This window comes from Oxyura jamaicensis, chromosome 2 (genome assembly GCF_011077185.1).
Source record: "Oxyura jamaicensis isolate SHBP4307 breed ruddy duck chromosome 2, BPBGC_Ojam_1.0, whole genome shotgun sequence".
Taxonomy (NCBI): domain Eukaryota; kingdom Metazoa; phylum Chordata; class Aves; order Anseriformes; family Anatidae; genus Oxyura; species Oxyura jamaicensis.
The window spans coordinates 46,183,762-46,206,857 of NC_048894.1; the positions used below are offsets into that span (position 1 = coordinate 46,183,762).

A 23,096-nucleotide genomic window follows, 5' to 3' on the forward strand; every position below is an offset into this window, starting at 1 on the left:
AGGTGTTTTGGGGTGATTTCATAATGAGTGATATTCACCTGTACCCAAAAACAGAAAGCATGGGCTTTGTGTAGGTTGGACATTGCAAAGCAAAGTTTTCCTGTTAATAGGGAATAAAAGAACCCTGTAATATCAGTGCCAATAGTTCAGAGTGCAAAATGAATGGGAATGACCGCAGCTGCCTGACCAGGGGAACAGCAGGACTAGAAAAAAAAGAACTACTGAAGAAGCCTTTTCCTTTGTAATGGAAAAGGAACCAGTAACGGAAAGCAGGAACCAACGCTGAGGACTGCTCAGAGCCAGCTTCAGAGCTGTCTGTAGGCTGGAGGGGTCAGCAGGTGAACCAGGGCATGTGGAGCACAGGAGAACAGCGCTGGGGAACTGCAGGTGCTGACAGCTAGCGAGTGTGGGACACACTGGGGGAGTAGGGAGTAGGACTCTGAGCTTCAAGATGAAAGAGTGGTGAGGGTATCTCACAAGGAGGGGGCAAATAAACGACTGTTTTAAAAGGCATACCAGCTCAAGGTAGGAAAGTGCTCCAGGCTGAAGTTAGGAGGAAAGGGCCAGAAAGTAAAGAAAGAAGTCACAAGTGTCAGAGATTGTTAAGAGGGAAATAAAGATACATAAAAATAAAAGACAAAGGAAAAAAAAAAAGAGAAATGGGAGTTGAGGCAACAGAATGTGAAAATATCATAGATGACATTTTTTTTGAAACTTGCCAACATTTAAAAAGTTTTAAGTGAACTCTAAAAACTAAAAAAAAAACCTACTTATCAGCTGCTTATAAAATTTCATGTTTTAAAATATTTGTTCTCAAACAAACAAACTGTATTTCAAATAAACATGGGTATGTAGAGATGACTAAAGTACGATGTGATTACTGACTCTCAATTTTCTCCACACAAACGCAGTGTTTTACAGGCGCAATGGATATACATACGCTTTCGCCCACATATTTCAAAGATTGGCCAAAGTGAAAGCAACTGTTTAATTCAGTACTTAAGTTCTAATTACCTCATAAATATGTAACAATAAACAAATCACATTTTCCCTGTCAACAGCTTTCCTTTTTAACTTGTACTTGTTTAAAGAAGAAATATTTCTACAAACTGAGTCACTTGTGCTTACTGAAGTCGAAGCTGACTCCCACACTGAACCTTAAACCACCAAGAATCTATCTTGCTTTCAGAGTTACAGGGTTGTCAGTAAGCCTTTGATAACTATTCGTAAAGTGAATACATTTATCAAATACCTTAAATAGCTCCAAATTTTGCAATGTCTTTCACCCCAGCTTTGCTATCATCTAAGCTTCCCACTGCAGTTCCTGCAGCACACATCACTTGAGCCGCAGAGGATATTGGTGATGTCACCTGAAGCACCCTAGTATAAAAATTTTACGCTTTTTCTACAGCTTCATATTCCAGAGCTGAAGCATTGCTTTGAACAACTAATGTGACCTTTGAACAGCTATGCCTCAAAAGTGAGTACAAGAGGCTTTCAAGACCAGAGACATTTAACGGCAAGTTTGCAGCACAGCATGTGAAGACTTAGCCATGAAAAGCAGTTGCTTGATTAAACCCTGTTCTCTGGACTGAAAAAAAAAAGAAAGAAAACAAAATACACTAAGAAATCTGCTTTCTTATATATATATATGCACACATATGCACACACAGACACATACACACATATACATGCATATATATGTATATATATATATTGCCTCCACAACAATGACATCAGTTCTGCCAGCGTGATGCCAATACAGGCAATGGAGTTGCATCACTGTAATATCAGAAACACAAAAGCACAAAGACCATCCCTTTTAGTACAGCATAAGGTTACGTGAGCAACAGATAAAGAGAGAACCAAAGTGAGAAGTCAAATAAAAACAGTGAAATGGAGTGAGATTTGCCCTTTTGGTCCTGACTGGCCGATGTGTATGTTAACTGAAACAAAAAGAGAGGTCATTTCTCAATCTAAACAGGCATGCTCAGGGTGTGGTACTAATTCCTGGGAACACAACCCCATGTACACACTCTCACAAGTTGTAAATTGATGTGCTTTTTAGAAAGAAGTGCAGCAGAAATGTATCACCGAAGAAAATTTGCAGTCTGGTCACTGAGCTACAAAAAGATCTTTCAAGCTCATCATTTATTTAACTTTATAACTGTGACGGTTTGATGGAATAGATGATGGTTAAGAAAGAGAAATGACATCACTACCAAGCAAAATGAGCAAGAATTTATGTGACTGCTGATGACGACAAGCTAGCAACCTGTTGACAATCTAGAAACATGTTTTTTTCTCCCCCTGTAGTTATCACATTAAGATGTACAGTGAAAAATATTTTTCCACGTATTCCAGTTACTGATTTTGATTAAATAAATTATGTCTGGTAAAAAGCTTCCAGTTGGTTGCCATCACGTTTAAATTAAGGTGACTGTTGAAGTTTCTATTTATGCTTCATGAGCATGACAAACATTTGCAATGCATTAACAGAGCTGACTTAATTCAGAAATACATAAAAAGGGTTTCATAAAAAGGGTTTGCAAAATAGCATGACAGGATCCTTCCACCCTTCTAAAAACCTAACTTTCTGCTTCTCATTTGTGATCTGAGCACTACCATAGCAGCACACATATATAGTCCCATATCGTAAAGCAGTTCAGTGAATATATATATAAACAGGATATTAGTACGTCCTCAAAATACGTACTAAAACACAGAACCTTTCTTACAAGTATGAAATATGCTGCCCTGCTGTCAACTGCATGCACTGTTCAGTGATGAGTGACAGATTTAGTGGAAATCCATCATCACGGCACTTGAAAAGCTACTATGAAACAGGAGTGATGGCATCTCCCCCTTTTCTCCCTCCATTTTTGCTTTTGTTCCTATCAGTTTCCCAGTAAAAAAAAAAAAAAATCTATCTGTTACTGTCACCACAATGGATTTCTACCATTGTTTACTGTTACTTCTCCTTACTTCTACATGAAGGACACCCACAATTAAGACAAACCGCCTTTAAAAGTGGTCTGCTTTTAAAAACAGCAGGTATCGCCAAGGCATAGACAGGAAGTTCTTTACCTTCACACCAAAAATTATGTTGCTTAATTCTTTTACCTCAGCACAGCAATCTGTCCCTAACAAACAAGAGCAATCATGAAAAATCTGATACGAATCTCTGCCTACCTAAAATATGGAAAAACCAACAGCAAAGAATCCTGGATGAGCAAAAATAGTTCTGGAGGGGAGATTTTGGTCAATAATAAAACTTTTCAAATGCCTTGTTTTATAATTCATTATTTGTTCTAAATGTGCTAAGTTCTTACAACTTAGCAAAAACTACTTGTTCTCTAAAAATGGTTGCATCTTCAACCAACTTCCACTGCTATTATTTTTTTAATATAAGTAATATTTACAGGTGGTATAAAAGTGCTTATTTGCTGTAAGATCCACCAGGTGCTATGAATAACACCTAACTAGACAGAAGTAATTTCCTAGTTTATTACTGATCATTTTATTTCTAGCTGTCTTATGCTATACTGAAGGCAGCCATGTTATACTGCATACTTATTAGAAAGGCAGTAAGGAGGAAAAGTCTGAACAGATTTTTTCAAGATCTTTCTCTGAAGATTAAACAGTTTTTAAAGTATTATTCATCTATTTTGGCATTAAAGGGCATATATCACCTAACATGGAAGCATAATTATTTGATTTTCAGAGGTTTAGAGACAGACTGAACTACATTTCTAGATTCATTTGAATATTTGTATTTTGAAGGGCTTTGGTTTCATGCATTGTTAGCTACAAACATCAAGCTGTGCTTACATTTTCGAGCACAAATATCTTTCCTGCAAAAAAGTAGCCTTCTATCAATGGTTTCCTTTTTTATTCAATTATCGGTAGGGTGACTGATTATCAGTGACTGGTGGATAAGAAGAAAATTTAATACATAATGCTCTATCTAGTGTTACAGTTTTATGCATGCCCAGGCACTGCACAAGAATGACAACTTCAAAACAGAAAAATGTCTGAACAAAGAGCATCTACCAAAGATTTCATCTTTTTAATGTTCAGTGCAGAAGGGGAACATTAATCTTATTCAAAAATGTCATTTGGAGTGCATGAATTGAAAAGACTGAAAATTGTTGGCAGAATAAGCTACCTTTTAGAAGGAAGTTAGTTTGATAATACAGTGGCAAACTGGTGAATTAGTGGGAAGATGCATTCAGTCTGATGGCACTCCTGAGCAAAAGGAAGGGGAAGTTATCCATCCCTTATTGCTGATGATGAGAATCTACAAAAATTATACATAACAATTCTCCTAAAAAAGAAGTTTCGAAGAAGTGACAGGCAGTTTGCTGTGCTGCCTGGGATGGTATTCTGGAGAAACCTGACCACCAGGAAATCCCAAATTACTGCTAGCTTAAAAACAAAACAAAAATATTTTTTTTTATTGTACAGGTGTTTTAAATGTGTGTCAAAGTAATTTTTTCCATCCTCAGACTGAACCTTTTTAACCCTACATCTGCAGTTTCAGCCTCGAAATCTCTCTCTTATTTAGCTTTTTTTTTTTTCAAATATCTCCTCAGAATCACGATGTTTTCAAACATTTACTATTTGTCACACTGAAAATATCTGCATGTTTCAAGAAAAAAAAAAGATCACTATTAGTATTCAAGCCTACTCGAAACAAAGTACTTACAGAGCTTTTTTAAGCATTTAATTACATTTCCAGTTTGCTTACATTTTCTGTTTAGCAGAATAATTTTCAAGTGTCTTTGTAACCTGGCTTTCTGAAATAATCTCATTAGCTTTTAATAATGCTGTGTTTGTTGTGCTTTACTGGTTAAGTAATTTCACCTACTGCTACAGCATATATATCAAAATGAAAATGTATTTTTAAGACAGAGAACAATGAAAAATGGATTCATAAGAAGAAACTTCTATTACCCAGGTGCACTGGGACTTGTTCATAATAGTTTTACCAAACAATAAAATTAAAACTGGTCTTCACATTCCTGAACAGGACCTTCGTGAACACCAACACAACTTTATAAGCAGTCAGCTTCCTCAGCACAGCGCCATGCAGTACGTATTCAAAAAATGCACTTTTCATTATCCCCCCCCCCCCCCCCCATTTTTTTTTCCCTCTATTAACGTTCATAAATTGGTAAAACTTACTTACGTTTTCCTCACATTATCTAGGGTGGACATAGAGGATTCTTTGGCAGTTAATATAAAAGGCTAGCACCTTGCAAAGGCAATTCACCCCACACTACAACAGAGACCAAAGGTAGGAGAATGGGTTCCCTCCAGCACGTATTTGCTAGGTACAATGCTCTAACCACGCTGAAAAAACACTGATGTGATTAAATTAAAAACAGACTCCTGTTTTTTACAACTGTCTGTTAATTATACTAACCCATATAAAAGGTGTTTTCCTATCATTTTTCATAGGAGTCACTAACACTATTTGGTTTGGTAGCAATGTCACAGTATTTTGTAAGCCACTGATCTAGTGCCATACAAGTATAGAATAATGATAAAAAAAAAAATCCTTACCTTAAAGTTTGCTTTTAAGATAAGTATCTGCACAGCACAGGGCATTGCTGTGCAAAGATGCTTGAGTTAGCCCAGAAGCAATACAGCTGAGACAGGAAGATGCTCTGCTCAGCCCAATTAGCCTTGCAGAGAAGCAGGCTTTAACAGCCTGGCAGATGCACTGTTGTAACTTAGCCGTTCAGTTTCCAAAGGCACTTCTTTCATCTAGCTCAAATATCTGTGTATTTAATTTAATAATGCTTTACAGATATATTTCAGGTAACATACATTTTTTGCATTGATTAAACATATCTCTATTTTTAATGGCTACTGTTTGGGTCTGTTTACTCTTTACTACTGCAGTTAATATGGTACGCTTTCTAGGTAAAATAGAACTTAACTAATAAGTTAAGGAGTGAGAACTCCAAAATTCATTGTATTTCAAGGAACACATTTCAGCTGTTTTAAAAACTCATCTTTCAAAAGCACAGACTGTGTGCCTCTGGAGCTTTCTAAATTATTTTAATTACACAACTGTTCAAATGAACTTAGTTGTACAGTATCAAAGCCCTTTCCAAATATATTCAGACACTTCTGAAATTTCTTTAACTAAAATACAGTTTACTAGAAAAGTGAAGGTAAGCCTTAAAGAACAGGCACAAGGATGACCAATTTCTTTTCCCTGCATATTTATACCTTCTGTCATGCTTTTCAGTACTTCCAGTTCTCCATCTCTCTTCTTCAGAATATACAGGTTAATCAAAAGTCCATATACTCAGATAAATTTTCTGTTTTCTTGAGAGGCACTCTAGAACATTCAATTCTTGTGTGTTCCATAATACTGACTGCACATACCATCTCCCTGTTTTGTGCTACTGCTGTACTACACATACAGAAAACCTGTGAAATACAAACATTTTAAATATAAGAAAACAATTGCCAAGAGTGTGTGCATTGAGTCTTCCACAGCAAACTTTTTATTTTATAGCAACTTTTCAGCTATCAAGTAAACTAAAATCTAAAGAAGGATTTTACTGAAAATCTTGCCACATGTAAGAAGTGACAAAGTATGTTTTCTACATGCCAGGCACACAAATATACAACTTTACCTTCAAGATTAACAAAAACAGATGGCAGGCCTTAGACTGAAAATTAATCCTTTTCCTTTTCAGACCTACAATACTGCTATAAAAATCCATGATTAGCATCTCCATCAGTCTATTCAGAATCATATTAAAGTGATAAGTAACGATTATTGCTAAGAATATAAAGTTAGGGACTGAGGTTGATTTACCGGTTAATGCAATAACTCTATAATTGCTTCAGAAATTAATTTCTTTCATTTTTATCTTGAAAATTAGATTAGCTTATGTCTGACTGTGTTGGTAAGGTTTTTAAGGTGAACATCTGATTCTCAAGCCAAATTTCTCATTTCCAGAGTGGTCAGAAGAACTATGAAAATGCAGGCTTGTCCTTCAAATTTAGAGTAACATAACTAAACCAACATTTCAAATCTCTAGTATTAAACACTTGACTATATTATAAAAACTATATACACTGAAATATACACTGTATACACTGTATATAACAACATACACTGAAAAAAGCACTCCTCAATATATATATATACCTTAACACAAAAGTATGCTTATGCTGTTTCATAAGTATCTGTTTAGACTATCACCTGGGTTCTAACACAGAAAATTGCTACTTTGAAAGCACTGAAAAAGCAGAAAGAGAAATCCAAGTGCAAAACTGAAATTACTTTTAAAGAAAATAAAAAGATTCTCACAAACTTTGAGATTATCAATAAGTCAGAAGTGAAAGAAGCTTGTTAAGAAGCTTCAGAGAAGCTCTATTTACCACTTCTTTAAAGTGTAATTTTACAGTTTAACAACCTAAACTGGTGACTTTGAAAGACTTCTATGATGTCAGGTATAAAATGGGAAAATTCTGTGATTTTCAATATTCCATCAGACAATAAAACAAGACAGCATCCTTTAAAAAAGAAAATCTTACCCTTTCCCATGTAAAAGACAGACCTAGTGCATCAAACTGTTTCCTCATGTGTTGAATATTACTGGAAAACAAACAAACAAACAAATATTCACTTAAAAATCTGTACCATACAACTGCATTTAACATCAGGTGCCTATACAATTCTGAGAAATCAAAAGCATTAGTTAACCTCTAAATACTATTATATCACTCAGAGTCAAACACTGTGAACTGTCAGAATACTCAAACAGTAATTTTAAAAATCCCTAGTGTATTCTGTTTCAATTTCATTGGCTGTGTATACAAGAAGACTGCACATGTTTGGATGCAGCTTTCAGATGTACCCAGTGATTCCTCTCTGTACAACAGAAATACTTTCTGGTATTTCTAAGAGTGCAGAGCTCCAGTTAAACCAGAAAAGCCTTGTCAGCATAATACCAGTACAGGTTAACGATGAAATCCTCTAACAGAACCACAGCTTCCACTAGGAGAAACCACACCTTCAGTAGTACTGCTTACATTAAATTCCCATTCAAAATGGTACCACTTTAAAAAAATAAGATAAAATAAAAATTCCATGGTATTTTCACAATGCTTCTGCCACTGCGTTGATTTTTGCTAACACAGGGTTCTGTATGTTTCATTTAAGCAACTCCACCTTTGTTGTTTTCCCTAACTTTGAGAATACATGGAGTAATAGTCAATTGGAGCTCATTTTCAAATCACCTCTTCAGAACTTTATGATGATCTGAAATCTGATCATTCACTCTTGAACCATGTAAGCTGAAATGCTTATGGTGTGCCTGTTTTTATAGGGGTGGCTGGCTCTGCGGCATGGATGACTAAAAGATGTCACTCTATCACAGCTCCACATACACTTCAGTCATCCTTGCTTCACAAACATTCAAGACAGGGACAGCGGAGAAAACTGCAGACAGCAATTACTGCAGTGGTCAGAATTTAATCTGCCAGTATCAACTTCCTTAGCATAATCAAAAAAAAAAGATTGGATATATAAATAATTCTCTTGTTTGGGTGTTACTATACTCAGTCCGAATCATGATGTGCTTACTTGTCTCAGTTTGTTGTTATAATATCATTTTTTAACTCTTGTAACTAGACAATCACTCTTTTCAGAACTAAGGAAATTTTAAAGGCAAACTGTTCTTCTGGTACAAAACATCCACATGTAACTACAAACTGAACTGCTCTAAATGTATGGAACAACATGCACCCATTTACAAGAAAACAGAAACATTTAACAGTACAAAAAGTAGCAGAAGAACATCGGCACATGCAGTGCTCTGCCACAGACTTCCTGACAGGACCCTGCCAAACAGCCTAGATGAGGCAGGCTGAGCTGATACGGCACTTTACCACTGCACAGTCTCTCTGCCCCCCATGCTCACCACTTTTCTGTACTCACACAGGTGGCAGAATGGCTTTCTTCTGAGTTAGCGTGCTGAGCACGTTCAACAAGATGTCATGAGTGTCAAAGCTAGTACAATAGGTGAGGAGGGACCGCATCACAGTGAAAAGTGGAAAACACTGACCATTTTCTAGTCAGCAACTACATACAGGAGCTTATTTGACTAAAAACCACAAACTTTACTTCTTTGTGCCTCATTTGTCAAGTAAATACGGATCATGGTAATGGATCACGGTTATCTGCTGCAGGTTCTGTCAAGACAATAGTTAAAAATGAGGCATTTGGATATAACAGATTGGTAGATTTTACGGCTCGGCTGCAGAAGATTTATTGAAAGAAGACAAATCACCTGTTTACTGACCATACTCTTTAAACAGAAAATAATCTCCTGTAACAAAACCAGCATATTTATCCAAAGAAAGAAACTGATAGAATGTTTTTTTGCTGAGAGTCTAGGCACTGTTATCACATACCCAGAAGTTTTTAAATTCCTCTTAACTGCCCTCACATATGTAATGATTGATGGCGCACAAGATGTTGCGCAGCCTTGGCTCCCTCAAAAATAAAAGGTGCTTAAAGAGTTTTACTGTTTTGCTTGTTTGTTTGTTTGTTTTTCCTTAATGGTAACTGGATCTCATGCATATACTCATGCAAAATCAAGCAACAATGAAAAAAAAAAAAAAAAAAAAAAACAACACACAAAACATAAATAACACAGACCATGCATGCAGTGCATTCTCGCTAAGTGAAATGAGTTGCGATCGTATTGTAGCAGGAAAAGTAACAACTGCTCCTAACATGGGACCAGAAACATGGAAGATATTATAAGAAATAACATTAGCACAAAAGCAAATCGCTAACGATCAGTCCTGGTTTCAGCTGGGATAATTTTCTTCCTAGTACCTGGTAGGAGCTGGGTTCCAGATTTTGGGTGACAGTGATTCTGACAACACACCTATCTTTTAGTTGTCGCAGAGCACTGCTTACACAGAGTCAAGGACGTTCAGGCTGCCCATTCCGCACAGCCAGCGAGGAGGCTGTGGGTGAACCAGGAGCTGGGAGGAGTTGCAGCCAGGACAGCTGGCCCAAACTGGCCACAGCCATGTCCCATACCGTAGGGGTCATGCTGAATGCGGGGACTGAGTGGGTGGGCCAGAGTGTGGGTGCCACCGCACAGGGTCTGTGGACATCATCACTCCGGGGGTAGTGCGTGATTGCATTGTGCATCACTGTGCATTCATCCTGGAGGAGCCAGGATGGCTGGTGGTAGTCGAGAGCTCGAGGTTCCACAGCTGGAAGGAGAGAGACCGGCGGAGCTGTTGCAAGAAGCACACGCGAAGCCATTCTTGTTGCACGCAAGCCATCGAGGTCCTTCGGTAACGTTATCCAATCTACAGAGATCTCTGTACCTCATCTGTCCTAGGCGTAGGCTTGCCAAGTAGAACCCATCACAAGCATATTTGCCATTCTAACGGCAATGTTTGCAATCCATACACAGAACGTTGACAGCCACAGTGCTCTAGACAACTTGGTTGAACCTAGAAAGCTAATGTCGGATTGCTGCTAGAATATTTTCTTCCTGGTTCTATCTGCAGTGGTCCTGCTGGTGTCACGCAAGGCGTCGAGATCCAGACAGCGACACGTGAGGCATCGAGGTCCTGCCAGCGACCCGCGAAGCAGTGAAGGTGCTGAAGACCCCAGGCTGCTGCTAAGCGCCTGGCACCAGGGCAGCTTCCCCAAGAGGACCACCATCTGCACTTCGCAGCGGCCGCAGACACCATGAGCCGGCCACAGCAGCAGCAGCCAGAGGAGGTCCCCGGGGACGAGACATGCCCCATCTGCCTGGGCCGGCTGTCCAGCCCAGCTCGCGTGGACCCCTGCAGGCACATCTTCTGCCTGGAGTGCATCCATGTGTGGGCCGCAGATGGAGACACCTGCCCGCTGTGCCGCGGGCCTATTGAGACCATCGTGCACCCGGTGCCGCCCGCCCGGCGCAACGCCTCAGCCCAGCGGCCCCGCAGAAGGTTCCAGTGCAACGCGCGGCTGGGGCGGCGGCAGCAGCAGCAGCGGCAGAGGAGCCCCTCAAGCTACCGCTCCCGCAGCGTCTCGCCCAGGCGCAGGGAGCGCAGCCCATCCGTGGAACGCAGGCTTGTGAGAAGCTTCTCCTGGCACGCGGGGCAGACGGGACGCAGACTGCCAGGGTCCCCGCAGGACGCCAACATCGGGGACACATCCTGGCTGCACAGGGTCCAGCAGGAGCGGCCGGGGGCTGGGGACCAAGCAGGCTGGCAGGAAGAGCTGGGGGCCGGGGACCAAGCGGGCCGTCAGGAGGAGCCGGGGGCCGGGGACCAAGCGGGCCGGCAGGCCGGGCCCCACGCCTGAGACAGCGGCCGGGCCTCACCTGGGGACGGGCTGGGGGTGGCAGCCACAATTCCCCCAGGAATAAATTACGACTTTTCCACCCTGCAAAGCCTCTGCCTGCACTTATTCCTGCATCGGTCAGCGGGGGACGGGGAGGGGGCTGAACGCAGGCCTCTCCTGCTGCCTGCACCACCAAGTGGGTTGGGGATGTCTGCTCCTGATGGGGAACGGCTGTGGGTGGCGGGTCCGTGAGGGAGACTTGCGGGTGACAAGTCATTTGGGGGATGAGAAGTCAACGTGGGAATGGGAAACTGTTGGGCACGGGAGCAGCCACAAAGGTGACCTGGCCCAACTGGGACAAAGGCTGACAGCAAAAGTCTCCTAAAAGCCTCCCAGAAGAGAATGCCGGCCAGCTGGGGAACCCGGCCTGGCAACCTGCAGCATCCTTGGAAGGCACTGGTGGCCTCCTGCAAGTGCAGCATAAGGGTACTTTAGGGTTCTTGGGCACACTGCGCGGGGCATGGCTGGGCTTCAGTCACCAGCTGGTGAGCAGTGGTATTGTTCTTCACTTGCTGTGTGCATCCTGCATCCTTTTTTTTTTTTCCTTTCCTGTTTATTTTTTTTCTTAATAACTGTCAGTATCTCAAGCCTTGTATCTATTTAATAACTGTCAGTATCTCAAGCCTTGAGTTCTTAAACTTTTTCTTTCACTTTTCTCACCATCCCTCTGTGGTGGAGGAGTAAGCAAACAGCTGTGTAGTGTTTAGCTGCCTGTTGGGTTAAACCACAACAAGGTCCAATAAGATACCATAGCTACATTATTGCTCGCAGAAAACAAAAGAGCACTTAGAAGACTGCTTTCTGAATCGTGTAGAAATTCATGTTTACTTATGTAACTTTCTACTCATTATAAACCACGTTAGAAGAACACAAAACCCAATTCAGAGGCCTAAAACCCTAGCTTTTCACCAAAATCCTCAGCAAGAATGGCTGTTTATCACTTTCAAACACCCAGCCTCAAATGAAGAATGTTCTTCTTTGTTTTCCTCATAGTACTGAAAATTGCCAGTAAACCTAGCCACGTAGCTCACTCTCAAGTGTGTCTCCTATACTAAGATCTATCTCACGTTAAGAGAATTCTGATTTATTTCTTACTCACCCAATGGGGTGTTTGGGAAACATCACTTTTAGGGAAGCCCTGAAAATCATCTTGAGAGATTAAGTTTATGAAAACTGAACAACCTGCACAGTTCCACAAAACATCAGCAAATAGCCCTTGTTCTTTCCATATTGTATTTCTTCTACACTGTTTTTGTGCTGTTTTTTTTTTTTTTTGTTTATGGGGTCCACAGGAGAGGTATTCACGCTACTTATATTCATTAAAAATTACCTTCGTGTCCAGCTTGCAGGGTGAAGACCATGCTCAACTGCAGCATTTTCTGCTGGTAAACCAAATGCATCCCATCCCATTGGGTTTATCACCTGTGAGCAAAAACAGAAACACAGTCTTATGTAACTTGCTGGAATGACATCAGCAATACACAAGCATCAAAATAACCAACAGTGGTTTGCATTTCAGCATTTGCTTTGTCTGAATCAAACCTTTTCAAAGCATGCCCACAAGGGCTAGGTCTGTTTCAAAAATGAATGTGACACGTACTTGCTATCTACAATTTGATGTTAGAGGGAGCTTAAAGTATTATGTACTAAATTCTCTTGACTATTTAAACGCTGGGTTAGCAATGAGAAAAATCAGTCCTTTATGGTGGTTAAAATTGGCCATTGATGCTACTGCTAAGCAGAATCAGAATTCATCATACAGAGGAAGAAGCAAGCAAGGAAAACTATTTGAACCAAGGGTTTTATAACTGGACCTGATGCGTAACTACTAATTCTTTTTCCTTTTTTTATGAAGAAAAAAAAATACACCCTATGATAATCTTTGATTGGAAAGATAAAAACAAGAGAATGGGGAAAACTCAAATTTTACTTTAAAATTATTTTGTAAATACAACTTGCAGACTGAGACAATGTATTTGAGGACCTCAAATAAAGGTGAAAAAAATGTTTACTACAAAGTATAATACAATTTTTGTTGAAATATGTATCTTGCATATTAACATGTAAATTATTTAGAAAAATAACCTATCAACACTGCAAAAATACAAAAAAAAAAGTTTATTAACCAAAGTAAGAATGGTAAATACTTAATAAGCTGTCATTAAACATGCTTACATATTAGGTACCTGACAAAACCAATCCCATTTATTACACCTACAAATGTGCTATAAATTCAACCAATTATGATTAAAGTTACACAAGCTTAACAGTACCCCTTAAAATACGTATTTATATGAAGAACTCATTCTTTAGCAGCATGTAAACAAAAAAGCAGTAAGGAAGTAAGTCCAGCAATACTAATCTCATAAGTTAACTCCATGCAAAAATATCTGGTTATCTCTGAGGCATAAGTTCTACTTCTGTCTCTGGTTTGAATTATTTTTATTATTCTTTGCCACAACCTTCCAATTTTCTGACTTCAATGGATTCTTTCATAAAAAGTATTTTATAGACATGTTTATAAAGGTGCCTTCGGCATCAACTCAGTGTAAAAGCAAGAGGATTTAACAGATGTGACTCCTAAGCATTCTAATTTTTAATACTGAACTAAACTTGCTGTATAGGATTATGCTGATGATGCAGCAACAAAATCAAATGTATTAACCAGTGATCAACTGTGTCTCAAGCTAGTATACTGAGTGTCCACGCGCACCACATTTCTGACATATAAATCTAATAGAAATTGGAATGCTGTATGTTAGAAATTTCCCCCCTTATCTGACAGATTATTCCTCGTACCACAGTGTCAGAAAATTTAAGTCTTGGATTTAAACTCCCCACTTCCTCACATTACAAATATTCGATGGAAAAATCTCATTTTGAGACTAAACTACGTGACATGTCCTGCTGACGCATGCCTCTTCCTAGTCCTTCTCCTTTCCCTACCCCCATAATCAAAACCATTGGTATAACAGAGGAAAAAAAAAAAGAGCAAATGTTACAGAAAGTACAAATCTCTACAGAATTTTGTAAGAACAAAGTGAAACATTGGCTTCTGCAGCTCAGCTCTTTTTGACCATTATTAGTGCTCACCACCTGGCTAAGAACAGAAATGATTACATAAACCAGGTGTTTTTTTTCCTATGTAGAACACATTTTCTCTTATTTAAACCCTGTTTCTTTAGGCAAACAGTTGCATCCCTAGAAATGTCTTTTTACTACAAACTGATGCACATTAAGCGAGATTAAAGAGATTACTCTTGGCAAATTTTTGTGAAATTTGACTTCTGAAGATCTCCGGAGTATAGATGGGTAGCCAGAAGCAAGGCACAATCACATTTCTCATGCTCATGAGCATAAAGATGTGGGAAGAATAGCTTCACTTCTGGCTACAGACTCCCCAAAAGGGCTGACTGATGCACCAGATAGCTAGTGTGCAGACATTTTAACACTGTACCATCAATGCTAGCAGGAGTTATCTGCTCACACACATCTTCCCAGTTCTAGCATATATATTAAAAATATCGCACAGTGTATTCACTTATCACATTCAAAAGACAGTTCAATTTAACAACCAAAAGCACTCCTCAAGTTGAAGGACTGAAGAAATACACTACTTCAAGTTGCAGTAAGAAACCTGAATTTAAAGAGACATTAAAAATATCCTCAAATTAATCTCCAGGCTAGATCTATTTATGTAGTTGCTATAGAGATGAATGTAACATGCACAGTGGTTTAGAAAATGATTTCAAGTTCATTGTCTCTTTTACTTCTCTACCGCGAATGGATTTGAAAGGTCTGTGAAATGCAATTGTCTAAACAATAGGTCAGCTTCTTCTGGCTGGAAAGCGTGTTATGTATCTACAGTTAAAATGCCACGGTCTCCACGCAGCACTTGGCATTACGTCTTAAATCTACTTAGCCAATATAAAACACAAGGCTGAGATTAACAATATAGTTCTGACAAACACCAAAAATCCCAAGAGACATGGAAGAGGAGGAAAAAATACGCTACTAATGTGTCAGAAGTTGGCACAAAGAATAAAGGAGCAGTTCAACTGCCCTGCTTAAAACAAAGTAAAAATAGGAAGAAATCAATTTTGAAGACCAAAGGGTATTTCTTGTAGCTCTCTGATGGCTTGGTCATAGACTCTAACTAGCAGAAAACATTGCTGCTCCCTCCAGCATTACAGACAAGCAGAAGAAAAGGGGAAAAAAAGTCATCAACTTTCTTGAAGGCTGACTTGATTGCTTCTGATGGCAGCATTTAAACCTTTTACAACTGAGGGATCAATTCTGCTCATTAGAGTGACCGTTCTTCCAAGCATCACTTCTCTGCAAAGACAAGATTTTCTGCAAGCCACAAGGAAAAAGAAAAACAAATAATGAACATATCTTGTAAGAGATGAGGCCTCTGTACAAATGAGGATGTCTGTACTGTGTAAAAGAAAGCAGCTTATGGCTTCACAGCATTTTAAGATGGCAGAAGCCGGCACTATCACCACAGGCAGCTATGTGCTTCTGTAATCACTCTTTCCTTGTATGAAATTCTCCCCTTGGCTGGGCACAGGCACCAGGAGGTCCTCACACTGAAGCTGTTAGGTACACTCCTCCTGGTTAAAAATACCACACAGCCTTTAGCACAATTTGCAGGGCTTAAAATCCCCAGAAATTCACATGATCACGCAGAATTGGATATTTTCTGTCACTCAACATACTACATTCTGCGCAGGACCATAAAATAGCAAGGAAGTGATTTACTGGTGTGTGGGGAACAGAGCGCCCAGTAACTATCACACCGAGTAAGATTATTAAAAGGGAAAACAGTTGCAACTGCAGACTCTTAATTTGTATTAGCTTGGTCAAATACCTGTCCGTAATGAAGGCTAGAGCTCTTAATGCGACTGTAGGACTTAGCAGAGGAAGGCAAAGTAACTCCATTAATTTCTGAGATCTCAGCTCTTCCTCTTCAGAGATTTTCATCTATTCAGTGCCATGACAATCAGCCCATCACACTGACATCAGTGGGTGAGATCAGTAAGTACTATGCAACACAGTTGACAATGATCTTGTAACACTCAATTCTACATCTCCATCAACATAACTTGGAAAAAACAATTCCGTTTTTTTTTTTTTTTTTTTTTTTTTTTTTTTTTTTTTTTTTTTTTTTTAAATGTTTGTAAAGAAGCAAAGAACTTGTTTGCTTTCCTGAACTGCTCAGTAAGTCTCAAAGCTATGACCAGGGAGCTGACACGTCTGTCCAGATCACCCCATTCTGAATTCTAAGAAAGCAAGTAGAATTAGCATCAAAAATGCCTGTAAATACATTCATTTCAGAGAGTGTGTGATAAGAGAAGACGAACAAAAAAGAAAACAAAAAGGCTAGCTACAGATCAGCATTTGAATCAGTGCAGCAAAGTCTACGCTCCTGCCTCTGGTTATAGTGCCCTGGCACACCTGACATGAACTAACCACCAATGTTGATAAAATGGATCCATAAAATGGATCCATGGTTGCAAGTTTCAGCTTCCAGGCTCCATGGACAACTTCTTGTCATCATCCCTGCATTTATCTCACAACTATGAGATACAAGCACACACAAGTGAGCCAGGAAGGATGCGTGGCTGCAGAGGGGAAAGGACAGTAGGGCTGCTCCTCCTTCCACTGCCACCTAAAATTAGCCTGCACCAAATGTGTTGAAAATCTGATGTGTGAAAACAAGACCCTCACCTGAATGCAGCCTAGATTGACTTTTAACTGTACGAGGTAATAAACACTGCTACACAACAGCTGAAAACCACCACTGCCAACAACAGGGAAAAAAAAAAAAAAAAAAAAGACAAGGCACCCCTGGAGATAGATTAAAATCATGAATTTGAGCAGTATGCAGAGTTCTGCAACAAGAATGCTGCGTACTAGCACTCTGATAAGGCATTTTCAAATTAAAACATAATCAGCCCACACAGATTTTAATCAAAACATAATAACTCTGCTCTCATTCATTTCTTGTTCTTGCAAGATTTAAAACATGAAAAAAATTATGTCCACACAGTACCACAAACATTTAGAAAACAAAGGTGTCTATTGCCTCCTTCATCTCTCACATTCTTGTCTAACTTAATTGCATTTAAACTAATACCTCATTTTCTCCCTCTTTCTTTCAAAATATAATAGAGTGAACTAATTAACACCTTCAGAACTTGCTACTGAAAAACTAGGCTGAAATAAGATTCAATTCACATAGGATACCTGTAACACTTTCCACTTGATTTGTACCACAGAAAATAATTTGGCCAATGGACACAACATCCTTATAAAAGAATGGTGCAGAATCCCAGCTAATGATGACTGGAAAATGGGAATGCATTGAAATAACTTATCCTACTAATGAATTCATTATGAAGTTTTAATTACACCTGCCTCCCTTTGCTACCATTTACTTCTGCAATTTCAAGAATATTAGGATTCACTGCTGAAAAGGAAAGTAATGAAAATACATCCAATTTAAAAAAGACATTCTGGCTAAAAAGAAAACACTCTTTAGGTCATTTCAGGATATTGTGGAAATTTCACTGAAAACATTCCAATTCCATCTATCATGAGAATTTTAAGTATAAATGAAGAAATCTTATCATAGTGTACTGCACAAGAATTTTGCCAGAACTGTCCGATGATCATTCTCATTTCTGTATAACTCATATGACAGCCTCACTGTGGTATCAATTTCAATTCAGAATTTTATTAAAAAGATATCACAGGAACTATTGAACTGAATCACTCTGTTTACTGATTGCTAAGAGAATTATTCTCCGTCCTCTGCAAGGCACAAATTATCCACTTTAGAATTTATCAAAGACATGATAATGATAGCATAATAAAGTAATGGTAAATACTCTTTCCTGGCTCAGTGGCAGACTGAAAATATCTGCCATGGTGAAAATCACCATGATTATCTCTGTAATTTGTACGTGGCACTCTCAAATATTGAATAGGAAATCTATTAAGTTCTTACAAAACTCTTGCATTTGAATTCACAATATGTATGTAAACTCCAAGTAAACAAACCATGTTTTAGCTCCAGATTGGTTTATTAATAGATACTAAATTGTAAATTAAAATATATAAACTACTGGCTCACTGCATTCATGCTAAGTAACCTATACTGTTCAGAGTTCCTACAGTCTTCAAAGTGAGCAAGTCATCTTCTAACAGGTATACTCCACAAGTTAGTTACCTAACCCAAGCGCACGAAGGAGTTTGCTTTCCACGCCCTGCCTACAAGTATGTCAGGAGTGCTGGACCCACAGACAACACTTCAATGGTCAGATCCTAAGGTGAAACAGACTTCATCACTCACTGCCACAATGCGATGTGCTGGCCCCGTATCAATACAGCTCCCACAATTACCTCTGTACTGCACCACTGCACGCATCTCTGCATCTCCTACTGAAAACATTGCAAAGCTTATCACTCACTCATCACTACTTTGAAAGATGGATTGCCTATTGTGACCTTGCTAAAAGGATTGTTTAAAATTATGTGTAAATGCAGAAAGGGAAATGTATCAGAACTCTACTCGGAATCAAGGTCTATGTCGCACTTGCATTAAATCCCACCCTGACACACCACTTAAGTAACCGCTTTTCATGCATTGCATAGAGAAGCTGCTGCTCTTTAGGTAGTCTGTTTGATCACCCACTTTCAGTGTCATTTGTCGCTAACATCGTCTATGACTTTATGTTGAAGCAATATTTATACCAAAAATTGAGGGGGGAAAGAGCAAAAATAAATACATTGTTTTGCCATATAAAATGCTGTCAAAGTACAGATTTTCTGGCAAATCCCAGCAGAATGGAGTTCTAGCTCTCTAGAATATTTTAATTGAAACAAAAACAAATTTTATCCTGCTAGGAAAACGGAACACTTATATTTTCATTGCTGAAAAACAAAAAACAACATCCAAATGATTTATCCCCTTCCCAGCTAAGATATCAAACTACCTCCAACATGAACAGATTACATGAATGCATTCCAAAGAATGGTTCCAATTTACTAAAAGAGTTCTCATCTCTTTGCAAAGGCATTGAAGTCTACCCTTCCTTAACTATTATATCAAGTAAGCCAATTCCTTGCCTGTTTGGACTGAATCAATATGAAACTGATTTACAATGTTCTCATGAAAGCATTCTATATGAAAAAAAAAAAAAAAAAAACAAAAAACATTTCCACCGTATTCAACATGCGTTATTCTCTTACTCAGCCATATACACTAATGTACAAATGACCTTCCTTCCTTCTTTCATATTTTCACTTTCTATTTGCTAGACAACAGATAACACATTTTAGTCGTAATTGTTCTCTGGGAACTGTGAGTCTGAATGTTTCTGCCTGTATTTTTCACAGTAGCCGCTCATCATTCCTCATTGCTTAAAAAACTTACAACTTTCTTATACTCCTGGATTGCATCTAGTATGGTTATACAACTTCTTAGGAGATATAGTTTATAAGATTATTTTAAATGAGTCTACCTTTTTTTTTTTTCATTTGAAAATGATGGAAATGAAATTTAAGCAACATTAGTACTCAAAAATCTTATCCTAAATTTGTCTCAAATATCTGAAATAAATTCAATCCCACCTTGATTTTTTATTTTGGAAAAAAAAATAGCACTCCATTAACTTTCAAACATGCAACATTAACACTGCATTTCCAGCTATAAAAATCAATAAAATTACTTTAGGAAAAATATATCGGTATGCATCATTTTGAAGTTTTCTTTCTTCTTATGTACTTAGAAGTAAAAGTACTTATGTACTTTCTTCTTATTCCAGTAATTCCCTGAACACAGGGAAAACCATTTACATTGGGTATATAAATGTTGTGTATGGTAAGACAATGTGTGTATGGTAAGACAATCATGTCATAGCCTGTAATTATCACAATAAAAATATCTTTAACAGATTGCACAACTGTGACAACATCCAGAGAAAACACCTAGAAGCTGATAAAATTAGTCTTTGTAACTTACTTTTTACCTGCTATTAATTTAACGGATAGAGAAATTAGCATGACTAATAAACTGAAGTTTTTCTTGCTTTTATAGTGGTTCTGGTGTCTCCTTGCCATTGTATTTTATCCATATATTTCTACTTACAGTGCTTACTTCCCTTATATTCAAAAGCTAGCACCTACAGCATCCTACTGCATGTACACAATTATTTTCACTTTATTTCAACTAGTGCAAGAGGAAACATCTTTTAATCTTTCTGAGCAGAAACTTGGTGGGTATCTGCACCATTACTGATGAAAGGCTACCCATATCCTGAAATGACACGGCCAGTGGTCTTGACATCAAGCAAGACTTTAAGGTCTCAAGACCTTATTTGGCTCATTTTTTTATGAAATCTAAAATCTAGTCAGTCAGAGGAGTTAGGACAGATTGCTATTAAAACAGAAATTGGTTTTCTTTTCCTCTTTAATAGCGTATGTTAATTATTTCTCTTTCCTGTAATTTTAAAATAATAATGCATTTTTGTAAAACAGCAGGGCATAGTCAGTACATGGTATGCTCATCATTGGCATAAAATACAGAGTATTTGGAAAGGCAGCACACTGAATAATTCAGTGACAACACCTTTAGAGTCTCATGGATGGTGACAAGCACAGGAAACACTAAATTTCTGCATTTGTAGCAAGGAGACTGCACTTAGTACCACAATCAGCAACTAACATTTGTTTCTCTGTTTCATTTTCATTTGTTCTCTTTTGAGATTGCAATGCCTTTATTATCAAGCTTCTCCTTCTTGTATGTTAAAGACAATTCATTTCTAAGTCTCATCCTAGATTCTTGCCTACAGATACTTCTTCCCTTTTGCTCCCTATTCCAAAATCGGGTATCCTGTTTCCATGTTCCTCCTTCCCACTGCTTCACAGATTCTTATCAAAATATTCCCCCTTCCAAATGATTTCTCTCCCCTTAACGCATTTGTCACTCAGGCTGTGATCCTACCACACCTTTGTCACATCCTTCAAATTTTACCCGCCAGTCTTTACTGTAAAACACCAATAAGGATCCCATCTGTGGACTGTGAGGACCGGGCTCCCATCCACTTACGGCACAGAGAGAAGGGAGTGAGGGAGAAATGCAGGGAGGCATGGGGCAAACCAGGAAACAAAGGAACACAGAAGTGGCAAGCGGTTAGTCTTAGCCTACCTCATATCCTCATAGATTTGTACCCTCAGAAGTCAGAGTTTTGTATGTGCAAGCAAGACTGAAATAGGCAAGCCAACGGGATAGGCCACTGAGAAACAGAAACTTCTACAGTTACACACACATGACACGATGTGGTCTTGTATATCTGCCTTGCAGCAATCCAATAAAGGGTTCTCTTCCCAGCTGGCACAGAGGAGCAGCATGTCCTTTGACTCTGACAAAGGACATCAACCTGTTCTCAGGAGCAGGTGAGGTGAAAGGTGTTGACTTCTGAGGCTTCTCAGTTTTATCTTGCCAGCTACAGGATTTCAGCTTTTTCTCCCCCATCTTTTCACACAGATGGCATTTGGGTCTTCAGTCTTCTTTTGTAGAAATGGCATGGCCCACACCTCTCACTGGTGCTGTGCCACATACTACTAATAGATTCAGGTAGCTGATATGGCATCCTCTATACCATTTGAGATTGTTTCTAAAGGTTAGAGAGTAACAGTGAGCTCTGAAGACCACATCTTTTAAAAAAGTCTCAAATTTTAATATCCAAAGATCCAGCTATGCATCTGTAGCATGTATCGCAACTAAGCCTTCACCTTCATTGATTTTGGAAAACACTGATTTCCTGACCAATTACATTAGACCATCAAACAAACAAACAAAACCAACTAAAACAGGAAAACAACAACAACAAAATTCTACTACAGATCTTTTCTTACCTGCATTCCTCTCATTTTCTGGAACCGAGCTACTGTGTCACTGATGGTGTAGACACGAACGTGGCCCATGTGAAGCTTTCCAGAAGGATATGGGAACATAGAAAGCACATAAAATTTTGGTCTTGATTTCTAGAAAGGAATTTTTATAAAATTTTAGCCATGAGTTAGCATTTCACTTGAACAAATACATGTGCACATTACAAAATACACAGTACCATGAAGAGAACCGAGGTTCTGCAGGAACTGACTGAACCTTAACACATTTTATAGGATCTAATTCTTTGGGCCGGTAAACAGAGATTCTTTACCAGACTTACTGCCACCTCATCAATTTTTGCTGATATTTATATGACACTTGAAAATTACATTCAACTTTTGCTCAATTAAAGATACATTAACTGCAGCTTAAATCAACATTCCCTACCACAGAAGCTGTAACTGATTACCTATGCACTCCTAACCTGCCCAATGAACTAAATAAAACAACAGATAAAACAATCCTCTCAAGAGTTTAAGTATTTTGCATTCTATTTACAATGAACATGGAGCTCACACATGGCCACTTTTTTTTTTGCCAGCTGAAATGCAGTAACATCCTGAGAAACTAGCTCACTTGTTAGTGAGCTATGTTAGTGAACTAGCACAAACATCCACTGAAGTACAAATATCCACTATGTACACTTGGATATGAAGTCATCTTACAAGCAGTATCTTACACAGAAAAAAAAGTAAAAATTTCATTTGGTGAGGTCTGAATAAATTGATGAAAGTTACAAAG

General features: G+C 38.6%; 1 protein-coding gene across 2 annotated transcripts in view; it reads right to left on the reverse strand.

Moving 5' to 3' along the window:
- Positions 1-23,096, reverse strand: part of LARS2 (leucyl-tRNA synthetase 2, mitochondrial) — a 90,910-nt gene that overhangs the window by 63,965 nt on the left and 3,849 nt on the right. For both annotated transcript variants that reach the window (XM_035317036.1, XM_035317037.1), the window contains exons 3-5: positions 22,319-22,447; positions 12,726-12,817; positions 7,567-7,627 (exon numbers count right to left, since the gene is read on the reverse strand). In XM_035317036.1, the coding sequence (XP_035172927.1) occupies positions 7,567-7,627; positions 12,726-12,817; positions 22,319-22,447 (282 nt within the window). The remainder of the gene's footprint in view (positions 1-7,566; positions 7,628-12,725; positions 12,818-22,318; positions 22,448-23,096) is intronic.